The sequence below is a fragment of the Gigantopelta aegis genome, chromosome 4, assembly GCF_016097555.1.
Source record: "Gigantopelta aegis isolate Gae_Host chromosome 4, Gae_host_genome, whole genome shotgun sequence".
Lineage (NCBI taxonomy): Eukaryota > Metazoa > Mollusca > Gastropoda > Neomphalida > Peltospiridae > Gigantopelta > Gigantopelta aegis.
The window spans coordinates 25,356,068-25,383,680 of NC_054702.1; the positions used below are offsets into that span (position 1 = coordinate 25,356,068).

Below are 27,613 nucleotides of genomic sequence, written 5' to 3' on the forward strand. Positions count from 1 at the left end.
TGTACTTAAGATATATATTAAATAAAGGTATTGCAATTTGTTCACATACGAATATTTAAACTTCACATTTATTTACCTATAATTACCAAATTAATTTTCACCGACAGCCCATAACAACTCCATACTAACATCTCTTGATCTAGTTGGTTTGTTAACCTCATAATAAAACACCTTCAAAACGTGAATTATTACGTTAGTTAACAATGTTTATCGTCAGTTCAGTATATTATCATTAAAATTAAAATGCTAACACTTTGACGGACTGGGTATAAACTCTACATCAGATTTTGGTTACACTGGCAAAAATTAATGTGTCTCTAGTGAGGGATACAAACTAGATTTTTTATCTTTATATCATCTTTATTTATGCAAAGTAGTAAAAATTTAAAACCTACATTTTCTTCCTAGAGTGTGTGATGGAGAACAAGCCCCTAGGCCCGCCCTCCCCAGTTCCTACGGGCCTGTTGTATTTTATATTAATAAATGCAAAAACTACATAATAATATTGTCGATAAGACATATTAGTTGTAAAGTGATTGTCAGTATGTGGCAACAGTATATTTTCCAACATTTTTGTGTTTCTGTACCCGGCTGTGGACAGTTTCGGCAGACTGGTAACACATTTTCTTAATAATTAAAAATACACGGCTTAACCAAACACATTAAAACTTGGAGGGTAACTAGTTAAGAGAACAAAGTTTTTTGTTAAATTATTATATCTTGCTTTGGTGAGGAGGGGACGCTTTTTGCAAATTTGCGAAATCGGCCTCTGGAATATCCACTGACGTGTCATATTTACATCTATGCTGAACAAGATTTATGATGAAATATTATTACATTTTGTGTGCTTTTCTTCTAATTAGGTCCATTTGCTTCAGTTTACATTAAAAATGTCATAAAAAATTATGTTTAAAAAAATGCTTGTATGCTAGTTTATGACCGTGTGGCTTCCTCGTCTTTGTCGGCAGTTGATTCATCCACATTTTCATCTAAGACAACATTTCCAGGATTAGGGACAAAGTCTCTGATAAGTGGTTCAAACTGATACGGTTTGATGCCATTAGCACAAGCTGGACACAATTCTTTGTCACTCGAATCGCTAAGTTGGTCCATGCTGCTTGGTAGTTTCTTCAGTTTTCCTCTCATCGATGATGTCACAGGTCTAGCTCATCAATTGTCGACAGTTTCCGGCAAACATCGGAGATCGGCGAAAAAAAACCCCAACCAAGACTGGCACGCTTAATTTAGTCAATAAGGCGAGCGCGGTAGTTGTGTGTTGTGGTTTATGACGGCAAACAATTCATTACGCCGGATATATGATTTGGTGTCCGGTCTCCTTTAATATTAGGTGGTGATTTTAAAGATACAAGTTCTAGTTGAATTTAATGTAGCGTATGTTAAAGCAGTGGAAATGTGTGTGTGTGCGTGTGTGTGTGTGAGAGAGTGTGTGTGTGTGTGTGTGTGTGTGTGTGTGTGTGTGTGTGTGTGTGTGTGTGTGTGTGTGTGTGTGTGTGTGTGTGTGTGTGTGTCTGTGTCTCCCTCCCTTCCTTCACTTTAGGATTAGGTGGTGATTTTAAAGTAATAATCAATGGATAAAGACGATTAATAAGAATTTCCAATGACCCGAAGAACACACAGTTGAGTGTATGTTACAGCAGTGGGAATATGCATGTTTCTCTACCTTCCTCCATCCCTCATTCTTTAGGATTAAGTGGTGATTTTAAAGTGTAATTTTCAATGGACAAAGAAGGTTAATAAGAATTTTCAGTGGTTGATGTTAAAATGTAAAAATCTTCCCATGCAGTTTGTACTAGATTATCATTCTTTCAAACTGAAAACATTGACAGCCACCCTGCAACCCACTTTTCCCACTACCTGCAGACCTGTCAACCCTCCTGGTATTTGATCAAATCTCCTCATCTGTGCAGGAGACAATTTCTCCTGTTAAATGACATTTTTGTAGGCATAAAAAAAGATATCAATCCCCTTTTGCCAAAATAACATAAGGGAAGTGCCAGACTCTGGCCCAGAGTTGACAGCAATACACACAATGTTAAAATCACATGTCACAGCAAGACAAAGAAAAGACCAATTAGCTATATAAACATATTTGTGTCAGTTAATTTTGTGTTTGTGCAGTGAAATGTTGGTAACAAATGTACACTTCAAAAGATTTTTTTTTTACAATTAATAAATGTTGTGTTTGATATAAAGTTATCCATGGAAATGGGTATAATTCCGGTATATTTCACACAATGAGGTTTCACTTGATTAATGGAAATACAATGTTTATTGCATCATTATAATGATTTTAAATAAGTACCACACCACTGTTCCTCATTATAGTAAAAACTGAATATTAATTTATAATATTTATATAAATTTGTCTTGGGTACTTCAATTTGGGTACACTAGCCACAAATGATGATGTAACGTAACCTATAAGTGTAATGCCATAAATGAAATAAAAATTTTTTTTAATTTCTTGTTAATGTTCTTAACATTTTTGGATAAAAGAGATTTTTTTTTTTTTATAGTTATTAAATCATAATAATATTTAAACTTTAAAAAGAAATATATACACACATATTTTTATTTTTTAAATTAATTAATTAAATTTAAAAAAAATTAAAGCCAAGATCTAAGGTTAACAAGTATATATGACATTATGTAGTGTTCATATAACTTATTGTAATAATGTTTATAACAACCTTGCGATTTTGGGTTAAATTGTGTGAAGTTAAAAAATCTCCTGTTTTTTGACAAAAAAAATTTCAACACACACCTCCTGCTTTCTCTTGACTAAAGGTTGACAGGTCTGTACCTGTCTAAAATATTTTTGTTAGAATCTAATATCATTTATTTACATGTAGATCCCAAATGTTAATAGTATCATTGGTGAACATGAATTGTTAGTTCCCAAAAGTTTCCATTGGTTTCATCACTGTCCTGTCTGTCCTTCCATCCATCTGTCCCATATATAGTTGTCAGACTTTTTCACAATGCATCAGTATATGGAGCTAAACTTCTATGTATAGCTTTATCATATAGAGTTAGAGATCAAATTTGACTTTAATGGGGATTGGCCCATTTTTGTCAAGAGTTACATCCCTTGAAATTAGAAGACAAAATGTTTTTGAGCCTGGTAGGGGACATGTGTACTGCTTTAGCAGTATTCTCACAATGTTTTTCTTTTTTGTGTTCACAGAACGCCATCAGGGGGCGCTATCATCCCGAACATCGTCAGCGACCTGGAGGGTCGTCCCACACACAGTCCCATCATCATGGAAGGAGGAGCGTTCAAGAAGTCTAGCACCAGTGTGCGACGTCACGCATCGTTTCACGGCCTGCTGCCGTCAAAACACCAAGACAGCAAACTAGGAACCTCGCCCTCTGACGTGAGTGTTGTAATGCTTAAGAGATTACGGGTTCAAGCACTCTCTTCTGGGCACCAGTCTGGACTAGACAGTCTAGGGCAAATATTAATAGCTAGTGAGAAAGAAGAGTGTTGGACATAACCTTTAGACTACTGGATTAATTTTTGACAAAAATCATGTTGAGTGGATAAGTTTATAATTTTTACTCACATATATTCACTTAAATAATTTATAAATACATAAAATAAAGTTCATATTTGAATCGGTAAGTATTATTTTTGTGGGTTTTTATATTTTTTATATTCTTTTAGATCAGTTAATGTTGATTAAAATTGGGCAAAAAATTGAAAAAGTCTTTACTTACTGGCATTTGTGGCCAGCTGTCCAGTATTTATGTCTATTATTCCCGATAACAGTGGTTTTCTGACCAGAATTAAAATTTGAAAAAACTAATTCATATCCCAATATTTGGTGATTTTCGTTATTGGTAAAACAATCAAATTTATTATCAAATTAGTTGTCACAATCAGCTGTCGATCACAGAAATTGACCACGACGTGCCGCCATTGTTGTCAAGCAAAAATACTTGCCAAAAACCATTTTTTCAACTCAAAATTACAAGCTATTTTCAGTTGAAAAAAAAAAAACCTAAACATACAGGAAGCCGAGTTGTCTAGTGTTTCATGTTATACAAGTCTTTCCGGTGAGTGTCGTGTGCAAAACGGCGAGAAATATGAATTGGTGAATGCAATGTATACAGTGTACAGTATGTCGACTGGCATGACGTTGAGCCTGAAGTAATCAGAAGGTTAAAGCAGTTAACTGCACTAGCTCTCAAGTTGGAACCAGTACCAGAATGTAAACCTACAACCTACATTTTGTACCAATCTCAAACAGGATGGCTTAACCATTACACCATCAGTCGCTTCTAAATAATTAATCCAGCCAGCGCACCATGACTGGCATATCAAAGGCCGTGGTATGTACTACCCTGTCTGTGGGATGGTGCATATAAAAGATCCCTTGCTGCTAATCGAAAAGAGTAGCCCTTGAAGTGGCGACAATGGGTTTCCTCTGTCAATATTTGTGTGGTCCTTCACCATATGTCTGACACCATATAACTGTAAATAAATGGGTTGAGTGCATTGTTTTTTTAAATAAAACATTTCTTTCCTTCTAAATAATTAAAGTCAAATGAGTTGGTGGTCACTTAATTTATCCTTCTGTCTTTTAGTATATTTAGAATTTAATACTTTTTGAAAGTATTTATAGCATTAGGTGGATTAAAGGGACATGCCCTAGTTTTTAAACACTTAAGGTGTATTTTTGACTATGTAATAGTTAGAGGATGAGTAACAATACTTTATCGGCGTATAAAGGTAGTGTCGCACGAGACAAAGGCGAGGCGTTAGCCGAGCGTTTTCTCGTCCGACACTACCTTTATACGCCGATAAAGTATTGTTACTCATCCTCTAACTGTCTTAGAGCAGAGCCAAAATCTCGTGCAGCAATACCGCTTATAAAGTGAATGTCTGAAGTACTTTATCGGGATATAAATGTACTTCACGTGACCAAATATGAAGCTCCCATTGGACTAGAAATTCAGCTGTGCTCTAATATATATATATATATAGAGCCCTTTTTGATAGATGAAATCATACTTTACTTAGATTTTATTGTTTAGATTATCCATTTCCGTACATTCGAAGTGTTTTTGGTCATCTTGGTGTTTTTAATATCACAAAATGCATTTCTCATATTTTTTAAAACGCACATGCATCTGAGAAGTAACAGTTATGGGAGTCGAGTTTTAGTCCATTTTTAGAGGGTATTTCACCATTTCAAAGTCAAAGACTCGTGTTTCATTCAATTGTAACTTTATCCAAATGTGTTACAGATTTGTAGATTAACTAAACGTAGTGTTACTTTTCACGGGTTAAAACTAGGGTATAATGAAAACTTTTATGAAATATGAAAGTGTTTTTATTATATATTTTTTTTAACTGAAAATATTTTAGGTTTCTTTCAATAGTTTAACCAGCATAGTTCATTTATTCATAATTCCATCGAACTGAGCCAAAATTAAATTCAGTTCATTTGTGTTCTCTGTTCAAAAATGAAAAACACTGTAATGAATTAAGGGGTCATTCACAATTGTCAACATTAACATAAGCGTACAAACCGTACAAGATACCAGCTTAATGTGTTTTATGGTTTTCTGTGGATCTAATATAACTGCCAATAAAAGATGGTAAAACATCAACATTTTATTTTGTACTTAATGTGGGGTGGGGGGATCATGAAAAAGTGTACTTTTTGTACACTTCTGATAATGTTGATAATTGTGAATGGCCCTTAAAGCATATTTATCCTGTTAGAAGTTTTTCGGGAGCTTGAATGTAGAACTTAACTACCTGTCAATGGTAAACATAGAAGATACATGTATCACAGTGTGCTGAAGTTGTTCTTTGTTTTACAGGAGCTTTTGAAACCAGAAGAACATGGTGGTCACGGTGCTTCTAATCAGGTGAGAATATTTGTGTGTTTTTGATACATGTAAAACTGAAAAATAATCTTTGTGGGTCATTGATTTTCACTAAGGGCTGGCATGCATGTATCAGCATTGATCACATCTACCTGTAGGAGGTAGGAGGAAACATAATAATTATTATTACCCATATGGTTACAAATATCTTGGTATATATCAAAGTGATATGTCCAACTAGAACGCCAAGTGGGCCGTAACACTGTATGACGTCATTGATTGGTGTCTGCATCAGGAAAAATGTAGCGGGTTTCCTCTGATGATGGTGAGTCAGAATTACCAAATGTTTGACATCCAATAGCCGATGATTACTTAATCAATGTGCTCCAGTGGTGTCGTTAAACAAAACAAACAAACTCATTGATTGACAGACTAAAGTGCAGCCCTCATGCTTATAAAAGTTTAAAGATTACACTCATGGCTTTAATAAAGCTGGAGATTTTCAAATGTGGCAATGCCATGCAGATTCCATGCAGCAGTTCAGATTTTAACATCATGGCAATGACATACAGACTGCATGCAACAGTCTAGACTTTCCTCAAGTCTGGGCTTACCTTTTTCTCTTCTTGTTTTTTAAAACACATGTTGGGGTCCCATTTTGTGAAATGGTAGTAACTACGGTTGATTGTAGTGACTTATGATCAATGTTATTAATGGCACATATAAGCTATACATTTAATGTTTCACATAGCAATTATAAACTAATCATAAACTGACAATTTGGAACACCTGGGATAGCATTCATTGGTATTGCATATCAGCAAATAACTTAATCAGTATATCTCTGAAGGTGACCTTTGGTAAGATGTGATTTTGATCGAAATTGGTGGTGATTTACCTATTGAAAAGTAATGATTTATAGGGCGTAAATGTATGATTGTGTTTTTGTAATTCTGTTTTTGCTTTGAGTTCATATTGATCAGGGGTAGGAATTCTCCTCAGATCAGCTGTTTTCCTCTCATGGAACATTGTGTTTCCTCACATTTTAATCGTCCTTTTCTCCAAAATGTGTCGGATGGCACAGGTTTTCAAGAATTTCCAGGACCCATCTAGATTTCCTCTTTTTTACAGTTCTCCAATTCCCACCCCTGATTGATGATATTGTTAGAGGAGTGGTAGTTTGTGGGGTTGCATTTTCTTAATGTGAACAAAAGATATATTTCATGAAATGATTGTTAATTACACAGTAATATAAATCTTTCTGCTTCGCCATTCTGCAGGATTAAAACCTCTTCACTTGTTTACAAGGTATTTACTTTAAACATTTGTAGTTTTAAGACTTTTACAATGTAGATGTATATAGTGTATTTTGCAGTTTCGCTTTCTAGCATAATATAATACATTTATTTTTATCAATCACTTAGTTTCTTAGTGCTACATGTACATTTAGGAAACTTTTTTTAAAGTGTAGTTTGCTTTTTTTTCGTAAATGGGTTCCATTTCTTTATTTAAAAAATGAAGTGACAATTGAAATATTAGTAACTCTTTTTAGAAGGGTTGGGATTTGGTTTGGATGCAGCTCGTCTTAGGTGGTAATGCAGTTTTGGCAAACATTATAAAATAGTATAATTTATATTTAAACAGTTTTATAAACTTTTCCAACACATGGAACATAAATAATTTCAGTGAAAGCAGAAAATGCACTGTAGAGTTACAATGCAACAGTTATGTATGCATGACTGCTTCTTTTCTACTTACATGTAGTATATGTATATATGCTTTTTAATTATTTATATGCACTCCATTAGTTCTTTTTTTTATCTCATGAATATTAATATTTTTAATATGAATTACTGTATTCAGATATTGGATAAGTTTGTAGGATGTTTTTAATTCAACATAATTTATTATTTTGAAGGCACATAATTATTTGTAGCAGCTTATAGTGTAGTCCAGTTTAAAAAATGGCTCTTTGTTATAAAAATTATATAAATTATTGAAATGCCTTTCCTTTTCTTTCAGCGATTACACGTAGGTTTACCTTTGTAGTATTTTAGAAACATACTGTTTTGAAATTGTTATATATTATACACATAGCTATGAAATATAGAGATAGATGTACAGAAACCATAAAAGTGATATTCGGTGAAAAGACCTCAGTGAAAATATAGAAATCGTGTTTGCTTTTTTGTAAAAGTTCATGATTAAATTATCTCCCTTTATTTTCATATTCTTCTTTTTGTAGAAGGCCTTAAGATATTGAACTGAAATTTGGTATATAGCTTTAACATATACTGTTACAGATGAAGTTTAACTTTCATAGCAATTTACTCATTTTTGACAGTTATGGCCCTTGAAATTAGGAGATATGAAAAAAAAATCCTGGCTTTTGTTTTGCAATACCTGAACATATTAATGTGAAATTTTGTATGATTTATCCACTTTTCACAGATGTTTGGCTCTTGAATTTAGGGGATAAGAAAAATTGTTGGGTCAGGTAGGGGATGTGTATTGCTTTAGCAGTACTCTCAAAATGCTTGGGTTTTTTTAAATAAATCTTCACAAAATTCTAAAATTTAGTTCTCAGAAGTTTACATTCATCTTAAACTGACAGAATGAAGACAAATGCCAAATGTAAAGTAATTTGTGTAAAAAAAAGAAAGAAGAAAAAGAGTATTTTGTACAGTCTTTTAATCATTTGTTTTTGATGATATTGTTTGTCAAAGGTAAATGAGAGCATGCCCGTTTAAAAATATTTTCATAAAAATTATGGCAGAAACTGCATTTCTTTTATGCATGATATGTAAATACATGTAGCTTCAGATTTAGACATATTAACATTTTTCTCAAATATTTTATCATTTTTCAGCTTTCACTAAGTTTTCCTTGTTATATAGTTTATTATTGATCTAACACCTTAAGGTTCTTTCTCTGTGTGCATGTACCTACATATATATACTGAACAAAAAAAGAAACTTCCAATTTGTACATATAGTATTTGTTGTGTTAAAGAATTCATTGTGTAATGAAATTATATAGGTAGTATTAGCCTTGAGCTGTATTATCAGGATTCATGAATTTTATCGATTATTTTTGCACTGTTAATCGTCGACAACGTGAAATTCAATTTGCACGTGCATGCGCATGCATGGTTCGACATGTCCCGTGTAGTATTCGGTCAATTTGTTTTACTTGTCTTACTGACATTGTTGTCAAGTGAACCAAAACACTTCAAAATTTGTAAAAAAAAATCACGTTTTTTACATTGTAGCATTTTTAGTATGCCAAGAATACCCAATAATTTACGCAAACGGGCGATTGACATGCTTGATGCTGGCATGTCGACAGAATACGTTGCAAGGCATGTTGGGAGTTCTAGTCGAGCGATACGAAATCTTCACGTAAGATTTCGAACGACAGGAAGCACCAACGACTTGCCACGTCATGGACGTCTGCGTGTTACAACGCGTGGTCAAGACCGCTATATCATGAACACGCATTTGCGCAATCGATTCCAAGCTGCCACTGCTACTGCTGCTAACACACCTGGGCTTCATAATAACCGAATCAGTGGGCAAACTGTTCGTAATCGTCTGCCGGAGAACGGTTTACATGCACGATGTCCTTACGTCAGATGCGTTTTAACGCAACGTCATCGTCTAAATCGTCTTAATTGGGCACGTGTACACACTCGTTGGATACGGCAACGCTGGAATACCGTTCTTTTTTCGGATGAATCCAGATTTTCTTTACAACGTGGTGATGGCAGGGTGCGTGTCTACCATAGGAGAAATGAACACTATGTTGACTGTTGTGTTCTTGAACGAGATCGTTTCGGGGGTGGGGGTTGTGTCATGGTCTGGGCAGCCATTGCCCATGGTTATCGTTCATCACTAGTCGTCATTGATGGCAATTTAAATGCTCAACGTTACCACGATGATATTCTCGCTCATCACGTCATTCCTCTGTTCCATAACAATGCCAACATCTCAATTTTTCAGCATGATAATGCCACCTCTCATACAGCTAGAGACACTGTAAATTTTCTTAGGACAAATAACATTGATTTCATTGATGACTGGCCCGCTAAAAGTCCTGATCTCAACCCCATCGAGCATGTCTGGGATAGTCTGGACAGACGATTGAGGCGTCGTCCCAACCCACCTGCTAACGTCAACGAACTTCGTCAAGCGCTCATTCAGGAATGGAACAATATTCCACAGGCAGAAATCAACACTTTAGTCAATTCTATGCGCCTGTGATGCACTGCAGTGGTCAATTCAAGAGGTGGTCATACCCGTTAATTAAGTGGGTTTTTTTTTTTTAACCGCTACCACACTTGGTCAAAATTTCTCCCAGTTTCTGTTAACCTATGGCCATGATTTTTGCACCAAACGATGCATCATGGAACACTCTTTAAACGCATATATAACAATTATTCCCCCAGATTGTTTTCATCAAGTTATGTTCAAGCAAAGTTAGCGGAAGTTTTTTTGTTTTGTTCAGTATATATCATGTACTTTTTCTTTTCAAATGTTTTTTGAGTTAAGTACATTTAGACATACAGTAAGTCAACATTCTTTAGACTACCGGGTTAATATTAGTAAAGACACTATTATGAAAGTTAAGACTGTTCATTATCTTTGAAAGTAGAAGGATTTTTCTTCAGAAATTTAGCCGACTATGTTTAGGCCAAACAAAATAAATTTCTGGTCTATGGTCAGCGTGTGCATCGATTTTGACTCACACGTCAATTTAAAAAAAAAAAAAAATTTAAATTGTGCAGTATGACGTCAATTTTTGCCAAGCTTTTCTTGCTAGGACAGAAAACCACATTTGGAGCCAATCTGGTCTATATGCTGGCTTGGACCATTAGCTTTCTTTAATTTATCCCTAAAATAGGTCCTGTTGTTCTGAATGAGTAGCATGGCTTGTTTATAAAATATTTGTGGTCAAAGTAATAAAAATTGCCATGACTATATGCAAAATGTAACGGAAAATATTTAGGATACCAAGCCAAGGGAAGGGGCACCATGGCCATTGAGGATGGATCAAGGCAGATGAGGAGGATGTTAAAAAACCCACATATATATACAGTCAAACCTGTATATAACGGCCACCCATGGGACCTGACAAAAGTGGCCATTATAAAGAGGTGACCCTTATATACAAGTTCAAAATTAGAACCCATATAGTATTAAAGAATATCACAACTGTCATAAAAAAAAAAAGGTCACATTTTAAAACCATTCCCACACTAGCTGTTTATGTCATCATTGCCTGTTGCTTTCTTCTGCCTTTTTCTTTCGGCTGAAACATTGTCAAAATCGGCCAGAACATCGGCTTTCCTTTTTAAAATAGAATTAATCTGAAAACGTCCTACACCAAAATGATCGGCGATCTTTCACGCACTTAAATTGCCTTTCTCAGATTTGTTAATAACGTCGATTCTCTCTTCTAACGTTAAAGCAGTACTAGTTTTCGGTGGCATTTTGCATACAAATGTATTCGTTAATATATTTCGTAAACGCTAACATTGACTTGCAGAAGATATTTTGTGTAATTGAAGGTATGTGGCATGTTTGACTCGTTTGTTTGTTTCATGTCACCATTAATCCTTCAGTGGAGTATGATTGTTGATTACAGCTGAATAAAATTAGGAGTCGCTTAAAAAATCCGAACACGGGACATCTGCAATGACCGCCGCCTTTAGCCATTCATGTTTATTTACCAATCATGTCTGGCTAGAAACAAGGAAACACCTAACATAATACCTCATTTGTTTGGTTTCTCGAGACTTAATAGAGTGACCATACATACAAATTACATTATGTACAGCCAATGGGAAGTCGTCTACTATTCAGTGAGGATGCTGAGAACCAATCGAATTACACCACCAGTATCTGCGTGTCACGGAAGTTACTGAGTGTCTGTTTGTTTTTCAATTACGATCAGAGAATTACAATGGAATTTTACTTTGACAGAAAATAAACTCAAAGCTACAGACATGGCCATATAAACACATTTAATTTGTAATTTTTAAGATGCTTGAAAAAGTAAAGACATAACCAGGGTAAAAAAATAAACCAAAAAACGTCTTTACGACGATCATCTTGTGACCATTATAGCAGGTTCAACCTGTGATTTTGGGTGGAAAATAGTGACCGCTGGCCGTTATGGACAGGTGACCGTTATGTACAGGTCAAATAAGGAAGGAAATGCATTGGGAGGGATTTATAGTGACCGTTATAGGCAGGTGACCGTTATGTACAGGTGACCGTTAGACAAGGTTCGACTGTATATATATATATATATATATATATATATATATATATATCCCCACCCTCCTTTTCTGTGCAATCCATAAAAAAAAAAGAAAAAAAAAGCTGCATTAATTGCCACATCATTTCTGGAACTTTGGTCTGGCCAGAGACCAACTTTCTTCTTTTTGGGGGGGGGGGGGGGGGGGGTGGCTTACTGAACGCAGTAAGGTGTGTAATGGTTTTGTTGGTTTTTAAACTCTCTTATGAAAACAAGATAAAAGTCTAGAAAAGTATTCACATTGATCAGTCTTTTAAACATATGCTTGTTATGTGTTTGCAGTCATTCAATTCAATCAAATAGAATCAAATGGGCAAGCATGTACATTGTGCAAGTAAAGGTAATTTTGCCAAACTAGTTGGCAGGGTTCTGGTAGGTCCAGCTGTAGCTGAAAGGTCCTACCAACATGATTTCTGTACACTGTTTTTTTTTTCTCCATAATTTTCAGAGCAGAATGCCATGTTGTGATTATATCCATATGCTTAGCTTGAGCATCGTTAAGAAATATGAGACTGATGTTATCTGTTTGTGTTTTCAGGAAGCTCTGACCAAGTCTCAGCGTAGACTGCGCTCTAGAACACCCAGCCCTAGTCCTGCCACACACCAGCCTGTGATCTCTGCCTCTAATCTTCAGAAGTCAAAGACCTCTCCATCTTAGTATCATACCAGTCAGCAGCTTGTGATCTTTGTCTTGTCACATTCAGAAGTCAGACCTCACCTTCTTAGTGTGATACCAACCAACAGCTTGTGATTTCTGTCTGTCACATTCAGAAATCAAAGATGGCACCTTCCTAGTATCATACCAGCCAACAGCTTGTGATCTCTGTCAATCACATTCAGAAGTCAAAGAACTCACCTTCTTTGTGTGATACCCACTAAAAACTTTTGATCTATGTCTGTCACATTCAGAAATCAAAAACCTTATCTTTCTAGTGATACCAATCACCAATCTTGGCTGCATTCAGACAGACAGTGTAAAAATGTGAGTTGAATTAGTATAGACACTTCACGTTAAATGGAATAACAACATGGGAAGCAATCAAATAATTTGTGACTGTTAGCATCACACTATGTCACTGTATACAGCATTGATCTCTCTTTTACTGCTTCATATTGTGATATACAAACCATCAGCCTTTAATTTCTAACACCTTCGGAAAAAACGTCATCACTCTCTTAGTGTGATCACAGGGCCGTGTTCAGCCAGACAGAGCAGAAAAACGTTCACTAGACTGGTTCAAGTGCCTCATATTAAACTGAATGACTACCACAGGAACCAGTCAAATAGTTTGAAAATGTTAATATCGCTCACTGTTGCTACCAGTCTATGATTTCTGCCTTGCAGTTTCAAGACATTGTGATGCCCCAGAGGTTGGTCAACTCGCCTTACACTGTCTAGTCAACTCATATCATTACCATTTTATTAATTAATATACCAATATTTTAAAGATAATGTGCATTAAATATTATTGAATATGCACACCAGTCGGGAGTCCAAAAGCCTTGCCTGATCATTGCTTTTAGGAAATGGGGACAAACTCGCAAACGTCGTTAAAATAAGTTTGACAGTTTATTTAATAGATTATTATTTATCTGATATTAGGATCTCACCAATATAAAACCATGTAATAAATGGTTGTAATAGTGGAGTTTCACTCTAATATTAATAAATAAAATGACACCAAAATTATAGACGGTTTTGGGGAGAGTTGACCAGCATTCATTGCAACCACTAGTCTATGATGTGTGTCACAGCTTCATCACACTGATTTACAACCACCAGATTGTGATCTTGTGATCATGAAACATCAGTGACATCACAGTCTTAGTGTAATATTTCAATCATCAGTCTTTGTTTTCTGCCTCATCTGTTTGGTGTAAGACACAGAGATGGAAAAAAATATATATATTGCTTTTTTCCATAATTCCAGTTTTCAGTGCTATCACTGATAATTGTTTTAACCATGTACTTGATTGCAATATGACACTTCCATAGTGGTAAAACCGGGTACATTTCTTAGTCTATCCATCAGTTCTGTCATGAAATAGACAAAGATGTTTTTATCGCATTTTGTAATAAATGTGCATGGGACTAAATGGATTCATGAATTTATAATTTTTGACCAGAAAATGTGTGGTCTTTGAGGGATCTCATACTTGCTACATTGTTGGTTGTAAATACTGTCATTCTCATGGTAATAAACACATTTATTATCCACATAGTTCAAGATATTCAGGGAAATATAATCAGTATGACCCACATGTGTCATGTTTTCGTGTGCACCATGAATGATGTAATTTTGTGAAGCGATGTCATAATTTAATGTGGCTTCTTCAGTGTTAAACGCTTATAAAAAATGACGTTATTTCGGAAAATGACGTTGTTTCGTCATCTCTTTTTAGTTGCATTTAAAACATTTTGACATGGTACTAGCTTGTTATTCATAAAAATAATATTTTGGATAATGTGGATAATAAAGAAATTATTACACTCGCGTGTGAATCGTACTGATTTTACAAAACTCATGCCAGGATTCATGTATTACCCTCGCTCTCACTCGGGTAATACAATAATCCTGATACTTGTTTCGTAAAATCAGTACAACACAAGCTCGTATAATAATCTCTATGTAATACATACAGTACCATCCTGCAGTTATTTGTAGTCCTGTAATATAAAACATTGATGCTTGTGTTGTATTGTGAATAGTGAAAACATGGCAAGAATGATTAATATTCTAGTAATTTAGTCTGTGACAAAACTAATTTTATGTGTACAGTGTTAAGAAACATACTCAGTGTAAATTGTTCGGTGAAGATAGTTAATTCACCTTGCAAATCTTCAACATCAACTGTGTTTGTTGTATCTTTATATCAACCAGTATGAAATATATATCAACAGTTAAGTATTTCTCGACCAGTTTATTTTCAAATCAGGAGGTGACTTCTTAGAGGTGTCTTTTGGACAGAACTGAAAGTAAAGTTCGTTTACAGTAATTAATTCAAACAGGCAACTTGTGGGAAATATAATTGTCTGATATAATTTGACAGTTCTTCATTCTGTGAGATATGAAGAGGCACATGTATACTTGAATGGTATGCATCTAAACTCAATATGAAATATGAACATATTCTTGGATGATATTGTGCCGGCAAAATTAGTATTAGTTTGTACTCCATTTACCGTAGTACAAATCAAATTACTAGAATATTAGGTGTTATCAATTGTAATCAGATCAACAATGAATAATAATAGACTTAAAAAAGCATTTTCTTACTCCTTTGAGTACAAATGGCATTTTATTTATCTTTTGTATTAAAAGCATTTATTTTGTTTTAATGAAAGTTGCACAGTTTCTTGAATGAAATTGTTAGTTCACGTACAAAATTGTTCGTGTAATCAGGTATTTGTTATTTTGTAAACTGCACTGTAGAGGCTTTCTGTAAAACTGAATTCTTAAATTTTGGTTACAAATAAAAAGAATTAAGTTTTTGCAAACAAATTATTTTATGTAATCGTATACATAAAGATGTATATGTAAGTATGTATTTACTCCGACATATACATGCACACACGCACATGCGCGTGCACACACACACACACACACGTGCACACAAGCAGGTAGAAACTATGTCAATCGCCAGTTACTACATGTAGATGGGTTTGTTTTGTTGGGGTTTTTTTGTTTTATCTCAGTGTCCAACACCAGAGGTAAAAAAAGAAAGAAAAGAAGTACAAATGTTATTGTGATGTTGATTCAGTACTTTCAAATTGTCACTTTTTGTCGCCTTTAAAAATAAAATAAAATAATAAAGTAAAATTAAAACTTCAAATATTCAAGTTAAAACTTATAAAAAGAGTATCATTATACTGATGAATTCCATCTGTAATTTTAGTAACTCTGAAGACTTTGTTAATTAAAAACAAAAATTCTGCCTTCATCAATACATTATGAGTTTAAAAAGCCAGAATGAGATACTCATTTGAAAAGGGCACAATGTTTTATTTGCGTATTTTAAAAGTTGATTTTGGTTGTAAATGTTGTGCAGTTTTTGTCCTTGTTAACATCAGCTCCAAGTTCAGCCAGCAAACGTTTCGCTAACATTCGCTATTAGAATTGGTTTGTGAAGTGGTAATTCGGTTTACTGTGTAGTGTAAAAATCAGTCCAGCGAACACTGGCGACAAGCGGTTGACTGAACTTATGCCAGATAAGCGATGAATCTTGTTTTTGAAAAGTTACGTTATATCAAGTTACGTTTTATCTGGTAAAATATATCAAATGTTTCCCTCCCCCCTCCCCCCCCCCCCCCCCCAAGTCATTTTGTGGAGACCGATATATTGTTTTGATTCTGACTATGCTGTTTTGTTTTCTAATGCTTTTTCTGTGATACCTGAATGTAGTTGTGCACTACCAGTTCATACAACAGCTTTATTAGCTCTGTGATACTGTTGAATATTTATGTTTGTTATATATTTATTTAACTGTCATAGACTTTTTGTAACAATCCTTAACAGTTTTCAGAATATTGGGAGGTAAAATCCGGTTCAGGTTGCATGTATTTCAAACATTAGGACACCCATAAATAAATAATATTTACAGTTAAAGTTAGTTTTGTTTAACGACACCACTAGAGAACATTGATTCATTAATCATCGACTATAGGATGTCAAACATTTGGTTATTGTTTACCTGTAGTCCACACAGGATAGTACATACCACAGCCATTAATATACCAGTTGTGGGGCACTGGTTCGGACATGACAAAATCAAAGAATGGGGGCTCCACCGAGATGATTCGATCCTATGATGCAAGCACCTCAGGCAAGTGCTCTACCAATTGGGCTAGAATGGAAATGTTTTATTTAACGATGCACTCAACACATTTTATTTAGACATATGGTTAAGGACCACAGATATTGAGAGGAAACCCGCTGTCGCCACTTCATGAGCTACTCTTTTCAATTAGCAGCAAGGGATCTTTTATATGCATCATCCCACAGACAAGGTAGTACATACCACAGCCTTTGTTATTACATCAGTTGTGGAGCACTGGCTGGAACGAGAAATAGCCCAATGGGTCCACCGAAGGGGATCGATCCCAGACCGACCACACATCAAGCGAACGCTTTTACGACTGGGCTATACGTTCTACTCCTAGTATTTACAGACACTGTATGGAAATGTAATTGATACATACATGTAATTTGATTTATTGAAATTGCACCATTAGTCAGAAACTATTTAAAATGGCAGCAAACTTTGGACAATATCTTAAAGACTCGTTGGCAAGGTCGACGCCATATAACTGTAAATAAAATGTGTTGAGTGCGTCATTAAATAAGACATTTCCTTCACTGACAAAGAAACCCAGTACCTACCAGCCTTCTTAACATCAATAGCTTTGCCACACCAGTGGTAGGGTTGGGGGATGCGATATATAGTTCAGTCATTAGAGCAGTCACTTAAGGTGCTTTGGTCATAGGATCAAACCCCCTCGGTGAACCTATTCTCGGATTAGGGTTTTTTTCTCCACCAACCAGTGCTCCACAATGTGTGTATCAAAGGCTGTGGTATGTGCTGTCATGTCTGAGGAAAAAGTACATATAAAAGACCCCTTACTGCTGATGGGGGGAAATGTAGCAGGGTTTTATGAAGACTATACGTCAGAATTATCAACCAATAATCCACGATTAATAAAACAGTTGCTCTAGTGGTGGTGGTGGTAACAAAACCAACCTTTTGCAACTACATGTATGCCACTGAGGCCAGTACAAAATGTGTTGAGATGTGTTTAGTTTTATAAGCATATGAAGAGTACTGGAATGACCAACAATTATCTGATAACCAGCATTTGGTTTTCTTTTCATTAATGCGATTCCACATATGATTTATCCATATCTGCCTTTTCGAAAGGGGATTACTATTCAAATTTGACATGGTCGAAGTATACTTTTAGGCTGAAAGTATTTGCATTATGACGTCACTGCAAAAAAAAACCTAGTATGCAGAAAAACAACTCGTGGATATAAAACAAATGTCCACTGTACATTTAATGCCCATTTGTGGAATCGTGGATATTGAAAAGGTACTGTGTACTGTATCAATAAACTCGTATTAAAAAAGTTAACGGCTATTGGATGTCAAACATATGGTCATTTTTGACACAGAGGGGAAACCATTAGTAGCAAGGGATCTTTATATGCACTAGCCCACAGAGAGGATAGCACATTCCATGGCCTTTGATATACCAGTTGTGGTGCACTGGTTGTAACTAGAAATAGCCCAATGGGCCCACTGACGGGGATCGATCCCAAAGCGACCACGCTTCAAGCAAGCATTTTACCACTGGGCAATGTCCTGCGGTAAACTAATATTAATGAAGAGCGGGCCTTAGGTATACTTTGAACAAACAGAATTGCGCCAGGAAGATTTCGTTTTTTTAATGTAGCAAGATATATTTACCTTCCCTTTAACATAAAGTTGGTTCAGGTTATTATTGCATATTAACCCACACATCAGCAAACGGCAAACAGATTTGGTGCACTTCACTTTTAAACCTGGTCCAAATGATTGGTAGTTTGTATGTGTGGGGTTTTCATTTTCATTCATTGTATATTGGTAATTTGTATTTTTCAGGTAAATTAAAATTGTTTTGATGACATAATATTCTAAATATAGAATGAGTATATCATTTGCATGTTTATTTCATGCTAATTTGAAGAATAATTCAAATAGATTTCAATTAATAATAATAAAACAAACTTGCATTATCTTTTTTCCCTTTTTGTTTTTAAAATGGTTATAAGTTGTTTTACATGCATTTTGTTAAATATGTAAATATTGTACAATAAATTGCTATAAACATATTGTTTTTTCTATTTTTTATTTTGCCATGGGGAGGGGTGTTCTTGACTTCTTGTTTTTGCTTACATTGTATTCCATTACCAGTAGATTACAAATAAAGTAATAGCACCACTAATTTTTACTCCGTATACAAGAATTAATTTCGTTTTACAAGCAGAGCAGCATGGCTGGTACAAAAAAGGTTGTAGTACCTGTAGGGTGTATACTACCAAATCAAATCCCATAGACGACAATAGTAACATATGTGGCTAAAACTCCTACCTGCAGCGTATCAAACGACATAAACACCATGGATATAAATACTACTACCCCTCACACTTAAAAGTGAATCAGAAAAAATTGGGGGTCAAGCTGCTTGTTTCTGAGATAACGGGTAGCGTCTATGACTACCTAGTTCCGCACAAAATTCCAGTACTTTTTTTACAGGTACCCCATACATGTTTCAAGCACAAGGCTACTTGACACATTGATACTAGATGAAATAAAATAGCATATTTGTTTTACCCAGATGAAACATTTTTTACAACCAACACACTCACATTTATAACCAATCACAGGACTTGTGGTGTTCACTTCTCTATCAAAAGTTTGGTGCACCTCGAACTTTGACCCAGCCGGAAGTTATTTGGTTTAGTACTACCTGTATATTTCCAGTATGAGCTACTATTCGGCAAACTAAATAAAAATTACTCAATAGCTCCATTTATCTTTTGATGAACCGTTTCAAATTATGAGCCAAAATTACCTCATGAAAACTGCACAATCTTTATATTTTTGACTTAATCCTTTGGGACATTCAAAATTCAGTAACCACACAAATACACCCACCCGCTACAGGCTCTGGTTGGGCTACTGGTGCTTTCTTTCACCGGCCAGCACGGGCGGTCCCTCCCCACCCACCCCAAACCCTTTCCTGTCCTAGACAAGAGGAGCCAGCATGGGCCAACAACGGCGCCCGTGACAGGCATGCACAATGGCTTGCTCTGAATGTGCATGTTGAGCCCTAATGATCTGACCTAACCGGTCTGGGAAAGGTCAAAAACAAAAATTAGATATATGTTGGCAGCAGGTTTGTTTTCATTCTGTAGCCCAAATATTGTAGTAACCACAAACCACATTCCAAATAACTATACCGGATAGTTTAAAATGGGCCAATATAATCATGTGCAGGGAAAGGGAGGGGTTTGAAACCCCTGCTCAAAGCAAATTAAAAAATATATATATTTCCAAATGCTTGACAACTGGTTCAACAAAGGCCATGGTTTGTGCTATCCTGCCTGTGGGAAGCGTAAATAAAAGATCCCTTGCTGCTAATCAGAAAGAGTAGCCCATGAAGTGGTGACAGCGGGTTTCCTCTCAAAATCTGTGTGGTCCTTAACCATATGTCTGATGCCATATAACCGTAAATAAAATGTGTTGAGTGCGTCGTTAAACAAAACATTTTTCTTTTTTTCCATATACCGTAACCATAAATAAAATGTGTTGAGTGCGTCATTAAATAAAACATTTCGTTCCTTCCTTCTCTTTCAAGAGCAATAAGGTCATTTGATATGAACATAATCAAGTAATGGCAGTTGACATTTAAAAAAAAAAAAAAAAAAAATCTGTAGCAGAAGGAACATTTTATTTTGAAATATATTATAACCATAAAATAAATAAATAAGGACATGTTCAAGCAAAACTGTAAAAAAACGTAACAATAAATATAACATTTAAACAAAGCATTGTATTCTTCAGCTACAAAAGATACACCAGTTGCATAATATGTATAATGTTAAGAACCAATCAGCTCACTATCTTATACAGTGATAGAAGCTAAATTCAAATCTGTCAAGAAGAGTTGAACAAAATTTCATACATACAGAAGGGATATTCAAAAGAAAACATGTTTTGACAATATCTTGGCACATTTTTAACCCTTTCAAAGCAGAATTAATTCTGTCCGTAGGATTTTTTTTTTTTTTAGGGTAAATATTAATATTTATAGTTGGAACCCATTTCTGAAGTTATTTTGGTTCATATACACACACACACACACACACACACACACACCCCCCCCCCCCCCCCCCCCCGGAAATAAATTGGGGGTTGTTGCATATTTGCAACATTTGTGGTTAAGAATAAATTATGTATTGTGCTAAATTTCAAACATATTTTCACGAGCTCAATCACAAAAACAGTATAAACATAGTATAATTAAAAAAAACTTTTAATATTTGGAAAAAATATGAACACCTGAAAACCTGCTACATTTTTCCATTAACAGCAAGGTATCTTTTTATATTCATTTTTTAAATACATGTAGTACCATGAGCTTAAATATACCAATCTGGAATTGTTTGGGATGGAGAAAACCCCAAACAATAGGTGTGCTGGAATGGATACTGGTTCCAGATTTTTCAACGTTTTAATACAGAATAAATGGTGATACATTTTGGAACAAGAAAGTCTGCTGGTTTCCACAGAATAATATTTTAGGCAGGTTCCACTGTATCATACATTAGAAATAAAATATATCACAAAATTAGCAGATTGTGGATGATCACACCCATAAAATATTAATTCTAAAAACATACCAGTGCTTTAACAATACCATTTATGGTACCAAGCGGAAATTTCTTTTAACAATTTAGTAATTGTACAATGGTATCTGTTTATGATTATTAAAAACATAAAAACTAAAATATTAAACATTTAATACTGTCACTGAAATGTAAACAAATCTGCTCATACATATGTATTATGTAATTATCATTCTATAATACTGGGTTTTGCCTGCAGTGGTCGGTACCAGTACTTTATACTTACAAGAAGCGCTACTGTTGCCAATCTTGGTTTCAACTAAAATATCTAATACTGTATCAGCATAATAATCATCACTTTCACACTATACACTCCACCTACATAATAATCATCACTTTCACACTATACACTCCACCTACATAATAATCATCACTTTCACACTATACACTCCACCTACATAATAATCATCACTTTCACACTATACACTCCACCTACATAATAATCATCACTTTCACACTATACACTCCACCTACATAATAATCATCACTTTCACACTATACACTCCACCTACATAATGTTTGCAGAAACTATGGTAATAAATTGCCACAAATAGATATCGAGGTTAAATCATGCAAGACTATTGTATAGTTGATTTGGAATTCAATAAAACTATATAATAAGTGGACATACATGTATATGTTATATTACATGCAGCTGAAGAATACAATTTGTAATGCAAAAGGATAATGTACTGGAGATCAAGTAATACCATGGACTCTTATACCGGTGAGATATGCATAGGGAGGAAAGACAGTACAATACAACAGGTGATAACATACAGAATAAAATCAATCGCATTTCATATCTTACTGTCAACTCTGTTAGATGATATGAGCTAACCCAATGACATTCAATGTCCAGGTGACCCATCATTTGACCAATCAAAACCAGCATTTGCATAAATCTGCCAGGATCTTAAGCAGGCCTTGTGTTTTAAGGCAAAGGATCAACCATGCATATTATTACAGACTTAAATAAATTTTAAGCATGCTGACAATCATGCTAGAGAAAGTAATGCACACCTATAGAAATATGAACATAAAGTGCAGGGTTTTTTTTTTATTCTCCTACTAAAAAAACCCAACATTTTTTTAACTGATGAAAATTTTAATATTTTTTTTATTAAATTTTAATTTTCAGTTGATTTCAGTGGAAACAATATTTAAAGTTTTATACCAAAATGTGCAATGGAAGATAATACACCATTTTCCCCCCTCAAAATAAAAACAAAAAACTTGTCTAGCCTATAAAGTGATTATCTAGGTGGGTTGTTTTTCAAACGGCTGCATGTTTTAAAATACAAGGCTTGTCAAGACATTCAGAATGACTTTCCATAAAAATGTCAGGAATTGGTGTCAGATATAGTAACAAGATGGAATTGACATTAGGAGCCAGTAAGTTGGATAACAATTTTTGTTTTAAATTAATACATTACAAATTAGAAAGTTTTTAACATACCACTTGAATTTTTTTTTTATATATATATATACATATGGAAATAAATTAAGCAACGCCCAATTCATAGACCTATAATTCTGTGAATTAAGAAAACAGAGGATTTTCCTGAATGATTTATTGACATGTGGCATCTTGCTGAATAGCATGACTTTCGTGGAGATATTCAATGCACGTGCAACGACGAACAATGCACGTGAAATGTCATACCCTCAACAGTATTGAAATCAAGTTTGTAATGATTACATGTCACACTCTCTCCTGTCAAGTTGCATTGAATATCCAGTACCATAATTGTCGTGGCACGTTGTAAATGTTCAGAGGCTACAAGGTGGCAAATTATTGGCATGACAAATGCAAGAATGTCCCTCAGACAAATTGGATGTCAACTTGGGCGCAATATTTCCATCATTTCAAGACTGTTGAACAAACACAGGGCTACCAATGACGTTAAAGATCGTCCAAGACCTGGCAGACCCCGTAAGACAACAATAAGAGAGGTTAGAACATTGTTGAGACTTGTTAGGCGCCGTTCATGGGACTCAAGCACATCTTTAAAACAACAGTGGTTACCAGAGAGAGCCATTTCCTACAGGACCGTCAGGAATCAGCTGAAAACAGCAGAATACACCCGTCAAGCGTATAAAACTGTCTCCAGCTCACAAAGCAGCACGACTTGCCTGGTGTAATCAACATGTTCGCTGGAACATTGCATCATGGCGGAGGGTCACTTTTCAGATGAGAGTCATTTCTTATTGCATGTGGTGGATGGTCATACACGTGTCTGGAGACAAAGGAGCACAGCCATGGTTTCCCTTTGGTGGAGGGTCAGTCATAGTATGGGGATGCATTTCCTTGGGTTGCAAGATGGACCGTATCACCATTCGTGGTAACCTTAATGGGCCTCGGTATCAACAGGAGATCCTTAATAGAGCTGTTATCCCCAATTTTGATAATCATCCACTAGCCACAAGACCCATCTTCATGGATGACAATGCCAGGCCTCACAGAGCACGTGCTGTCACCCAGTTCTTGCAATAGAATGCTGTTGAGACCATTCCATGGCCAGCCATGAGTCCAGATCTCAATCCCAATGAGCATCTGTGGGACATTTTAGGCCGCCATGTTTGACAGAGGCCCACCTGTCCAGACTCTCAATGAATTGACTGCTGCTTTGCATGAGGATTGGAACAGGATTCCTCAAAATCAAATCAAGAGATTGATTCAAGGAATGAGGAGGCGTCTTGAAGCAGTTGTTCATGTGTAGGGAGGTTACACGAGATACCTATGGAAAGTCAATATTTGGACTTGCCAGACATTATTCTTCAATTCCATGAACCAGATGTGTGCATGGTACTGACAGTTAAGTTTGTGCAACAAAAGTGAAATTCGTAATGTTTTTGAATGAAATGGAAGTCATTTTCCAAATTTGTACCATCTTCAAATAAACCACATTATGTCATGGTATTATTGGCTATGTTTCTCCTCATCCCTTTCTGTTCACTGAAAATTTCATATGGTAAGGAAATCTTTGACACCTTTCATGCACCAGTTCATTAAAGTTGCTCAGTCTGAGCAAATACGGGTGTTGCTTAATTAATTTCCATATGTATATATATATATATAAGAACTGTTTGTAATTTTTAAATGTATTTATATCGATGTACTGTGTATAACAGCTACAAATGGTACAGCCCTGCTTAGTGTAGTGAAGTGATTTCATGATAAAGGTGTGATTGATACACATAACAACAAAAAAGACAATATTCATAATTACAAATAATAGAATGTGAAATACACATTGATTATTTCCATTCATCCTTTGATATCCATAATCTGCATTTTAAAAGGATAACATGAATTTTTTTTGGATGCTATCCAATTAGAATCCAATAAAAGAAAGTTTGTAACTATATTAAAATGAAAGAACTGCAATACTTCATTCATTATAGACAAGCTATAATGAGATTCTGTTTAAAATATTTAAGGATTGTCTGTTATTTCTTTTACGTTCATCGGGGTATGAACAAAAAAAATCATCCTCAAACTGTGAATCGGCGAAGCCGTTCTTACATAAGTTTGCGGATTTTTTTTGTTTTATACCCAGATGAAACGTAAAAGAAATAATAGACAATACTTATAATTAAATTTGAAACATACTAATACCGGTAATAACATTAAAAGTTCATATTTTATTTTGAATAAATATTTTGGTTAAAACAATAACTCAGTAAGAAAAATTACCAATATAAAATGATGTCATCAGATATAGGGTCTCCATGAGTACTCAGGCATGGGCAGAATCTACCAAGACGTGAGTCCGTTCACAGGACTCGATTATCTGTGAAAGGAATAGGAGGGGATAGGATAACGTATTAACGTGCCTATACGCAATTAAGGTTCAAGCACCGTGCAAGGAAGAGCATTCTCTTTTTCTTTCTTTTTTTAATATTTTTTTATTATGTCATTTTGCCATATATGCTTGCAGCCAGTTACCATTACATGACTATAAGACTGTGTGCAATGCAATACAATGGAATGATTTGGCATCCATGTTAAGTGCTGGTATTAAGATGCATAATACTATTTTACTTTGTTCCTTAGACTCATGATCATCTAGTGCAAGTTTCGGGTACTCGGGTCCGGGTCGAGTTTGACCTTCGAGTACTAAGAGTTCAATACTTTGGATTTGTGGAGACCCTAATCAGGTACGACGTTCCCTGACGATGTAATTTTTATATTCATCGAGAAACTAACAAACTCCCATTGCTATGGCTGGACCACTGGGATGACGTTATATTGTAATGAATGCAACGGAAATTTTATTATTACAAAATGTAAACAAAACCTCATTTTATTTTACTTAATACACTGTACCTCAATCTCTCAGTGCTGCCACTTACCACTTTTTTAAAAGCATGATACTTTTTTCTTGGAAATACTACTTTTTATAAAATAATTAATACTTTTTCACATGAAAATACTATTTTTTCTGCAAAAAATAACTTAAGAAATCCAATTTCAATTTGACCATCATAAGATTTGTGCTTTGCTAGTCTTGTTTCAGGAGTGGTTTGTTTTTTGTTGCGTGGAGTGTTTGTAGAGCCCTCTAATCCTGCTGCTCTCAGTGACCAAGTGACAAGGTACTGAAATATGTAGAACAGCGTTCAACAATCACAAATCCTCACAACACGGTACACACCATTCCTTGAGGTTGGTCATAAGCAGCAAACATTAGTAGGACAAAGGTAGCGAATATCATATGGTTACTTATTTTTTTAGACCATTTCGATGCTGCTTTTTTTTTTTGGCAAGATTCCATACTTATTCTCTCAAATATCCCCTATAATCAATGTATGAATACATACACAACAAATAATAATAAAAGAACACCACCAACACATAAGTAATCACACACAGAGTGATGGATTTCAGTACCCTGGGTTTGGATGTGAATAACCTGCCATATGAGAATAACAATTGATGACTGCCACCAACCACACCGATATGACTGACAATTTCATGTGGCTTTTCGGCAAATATGTTTAAACCACTATAAAGTGGATCCTACATTTTTATTTCCACCTGCTCTGAGAATAAGGACCCACCCTCATTTTTTTATTGGCTAAAAACAAAAAAAAATTATTTGCTCGATATGCAGTATTTTCAATGTCCTGAAAATATAAAATAAAAAGTAAAATATTACCAAATTGTCCCCATTTCTAAAATAATTTGGATGAAAAATTCAAATTGGCCTAAAGCATATTAGTTACAGTATGTAGGACTATGGTTCCAGGAGCAAATCTAAGATTTTTAACTTGGGTTGGAGTATTATTCTAGGCAAGGTATAGCCATATTTAGTCATGCTATATACCAATTTATAGCCATAGATTAAAATGTGTTATTAAACAAACATTCTTTTTCAGTTCAGGACTTCATTTAGTCACCGTCTTGTACACCCACAAACATTGTTTGGTTGTCAGTATATTTTCACAAACGAACACGATTCATACAGTTTTCATGACATTTAAAAAGTAATTTTTAGGATCTTTTTGAGGATTATCAGGGATTTTGTTAGCAGTCATCAACATAATGATAATCTAATAATATTTCAATGTGTTGACCTGGAATGCAAATCTTTTCTAAAGTTGTTTTAAATAGAAAACAAAATTAACTGTCAACAAATTTTACTTTTCATGACCCAAGTCAAAATTCCATCACTTTCCATACTTGGAAAATTACAAATTCCATGACTTTCCATAACTGGAAAATTACAAATTCCATGACTTTCCATAACTGGAAAATTACAAATTCCATGACTTTTTACAACTGAAAAATTACAAATTCCATGACTTATAATTGAAAAATTACAAATTCCTAGACTCTTTATAACTGGAAACTTATAAATTCCATTACTTTTTATAACTGGAAAATTACAAATTCATGACTTTCCAGGATTTTCATATTTCGAATACCGTAGACCACGATTAACAGGATCTAATCTAGAAGTGAACAATTAGAAGTG

General features: G+C 34.9%; 1 protein-coding gene and 1 long non-coding RNA gene across 2 annotated transcripts in view; one reads left to right on the forward strand and one right to left on the reverse strand.

Moving 5' to 3' along the window:
- The window catches only part of LOC121369758, a 112,398-nt gene extending 95,300 nt beyond the window's left edge, over positions 1-17,098 (forward strand). The window contains exons 23-25 of the mRNA XM_041494817.1: positions 3,209-3,398; positions 5,857-5,904; positions 12,722-17,098. Coding sequence (XP_041350751.1) covers positions 3,209-3,398; positions 5,857-5,904; positions 12,722-12,841 — 358 coding nt within the window. The 3' untranslated portion in view covers positions 12,842-17,098. The remainder of the gene's footprint in view (positions 1-3,208; positions 3,399-5,856; positions 5,905-12,721) is intronic.
- A 3,559-nt stretch (positions 17,099-20,657) lies between these two features.
- On the reverse strand, positions 20,658-25,182 carry LOC121370274. The gene is made up of 2 exons (XR_005957659.1): positions 22,141-25,182; positions 20,658-22,102 (listed from the first exon to the last, which is right to left on the reverse strand). It is a non-coding gene; the product is annotated as an uncharacterized LOC121370274 (long non-coding RNA).
- Positions 25,183-27,613: the final 2,431 nt, after the last annotated feature.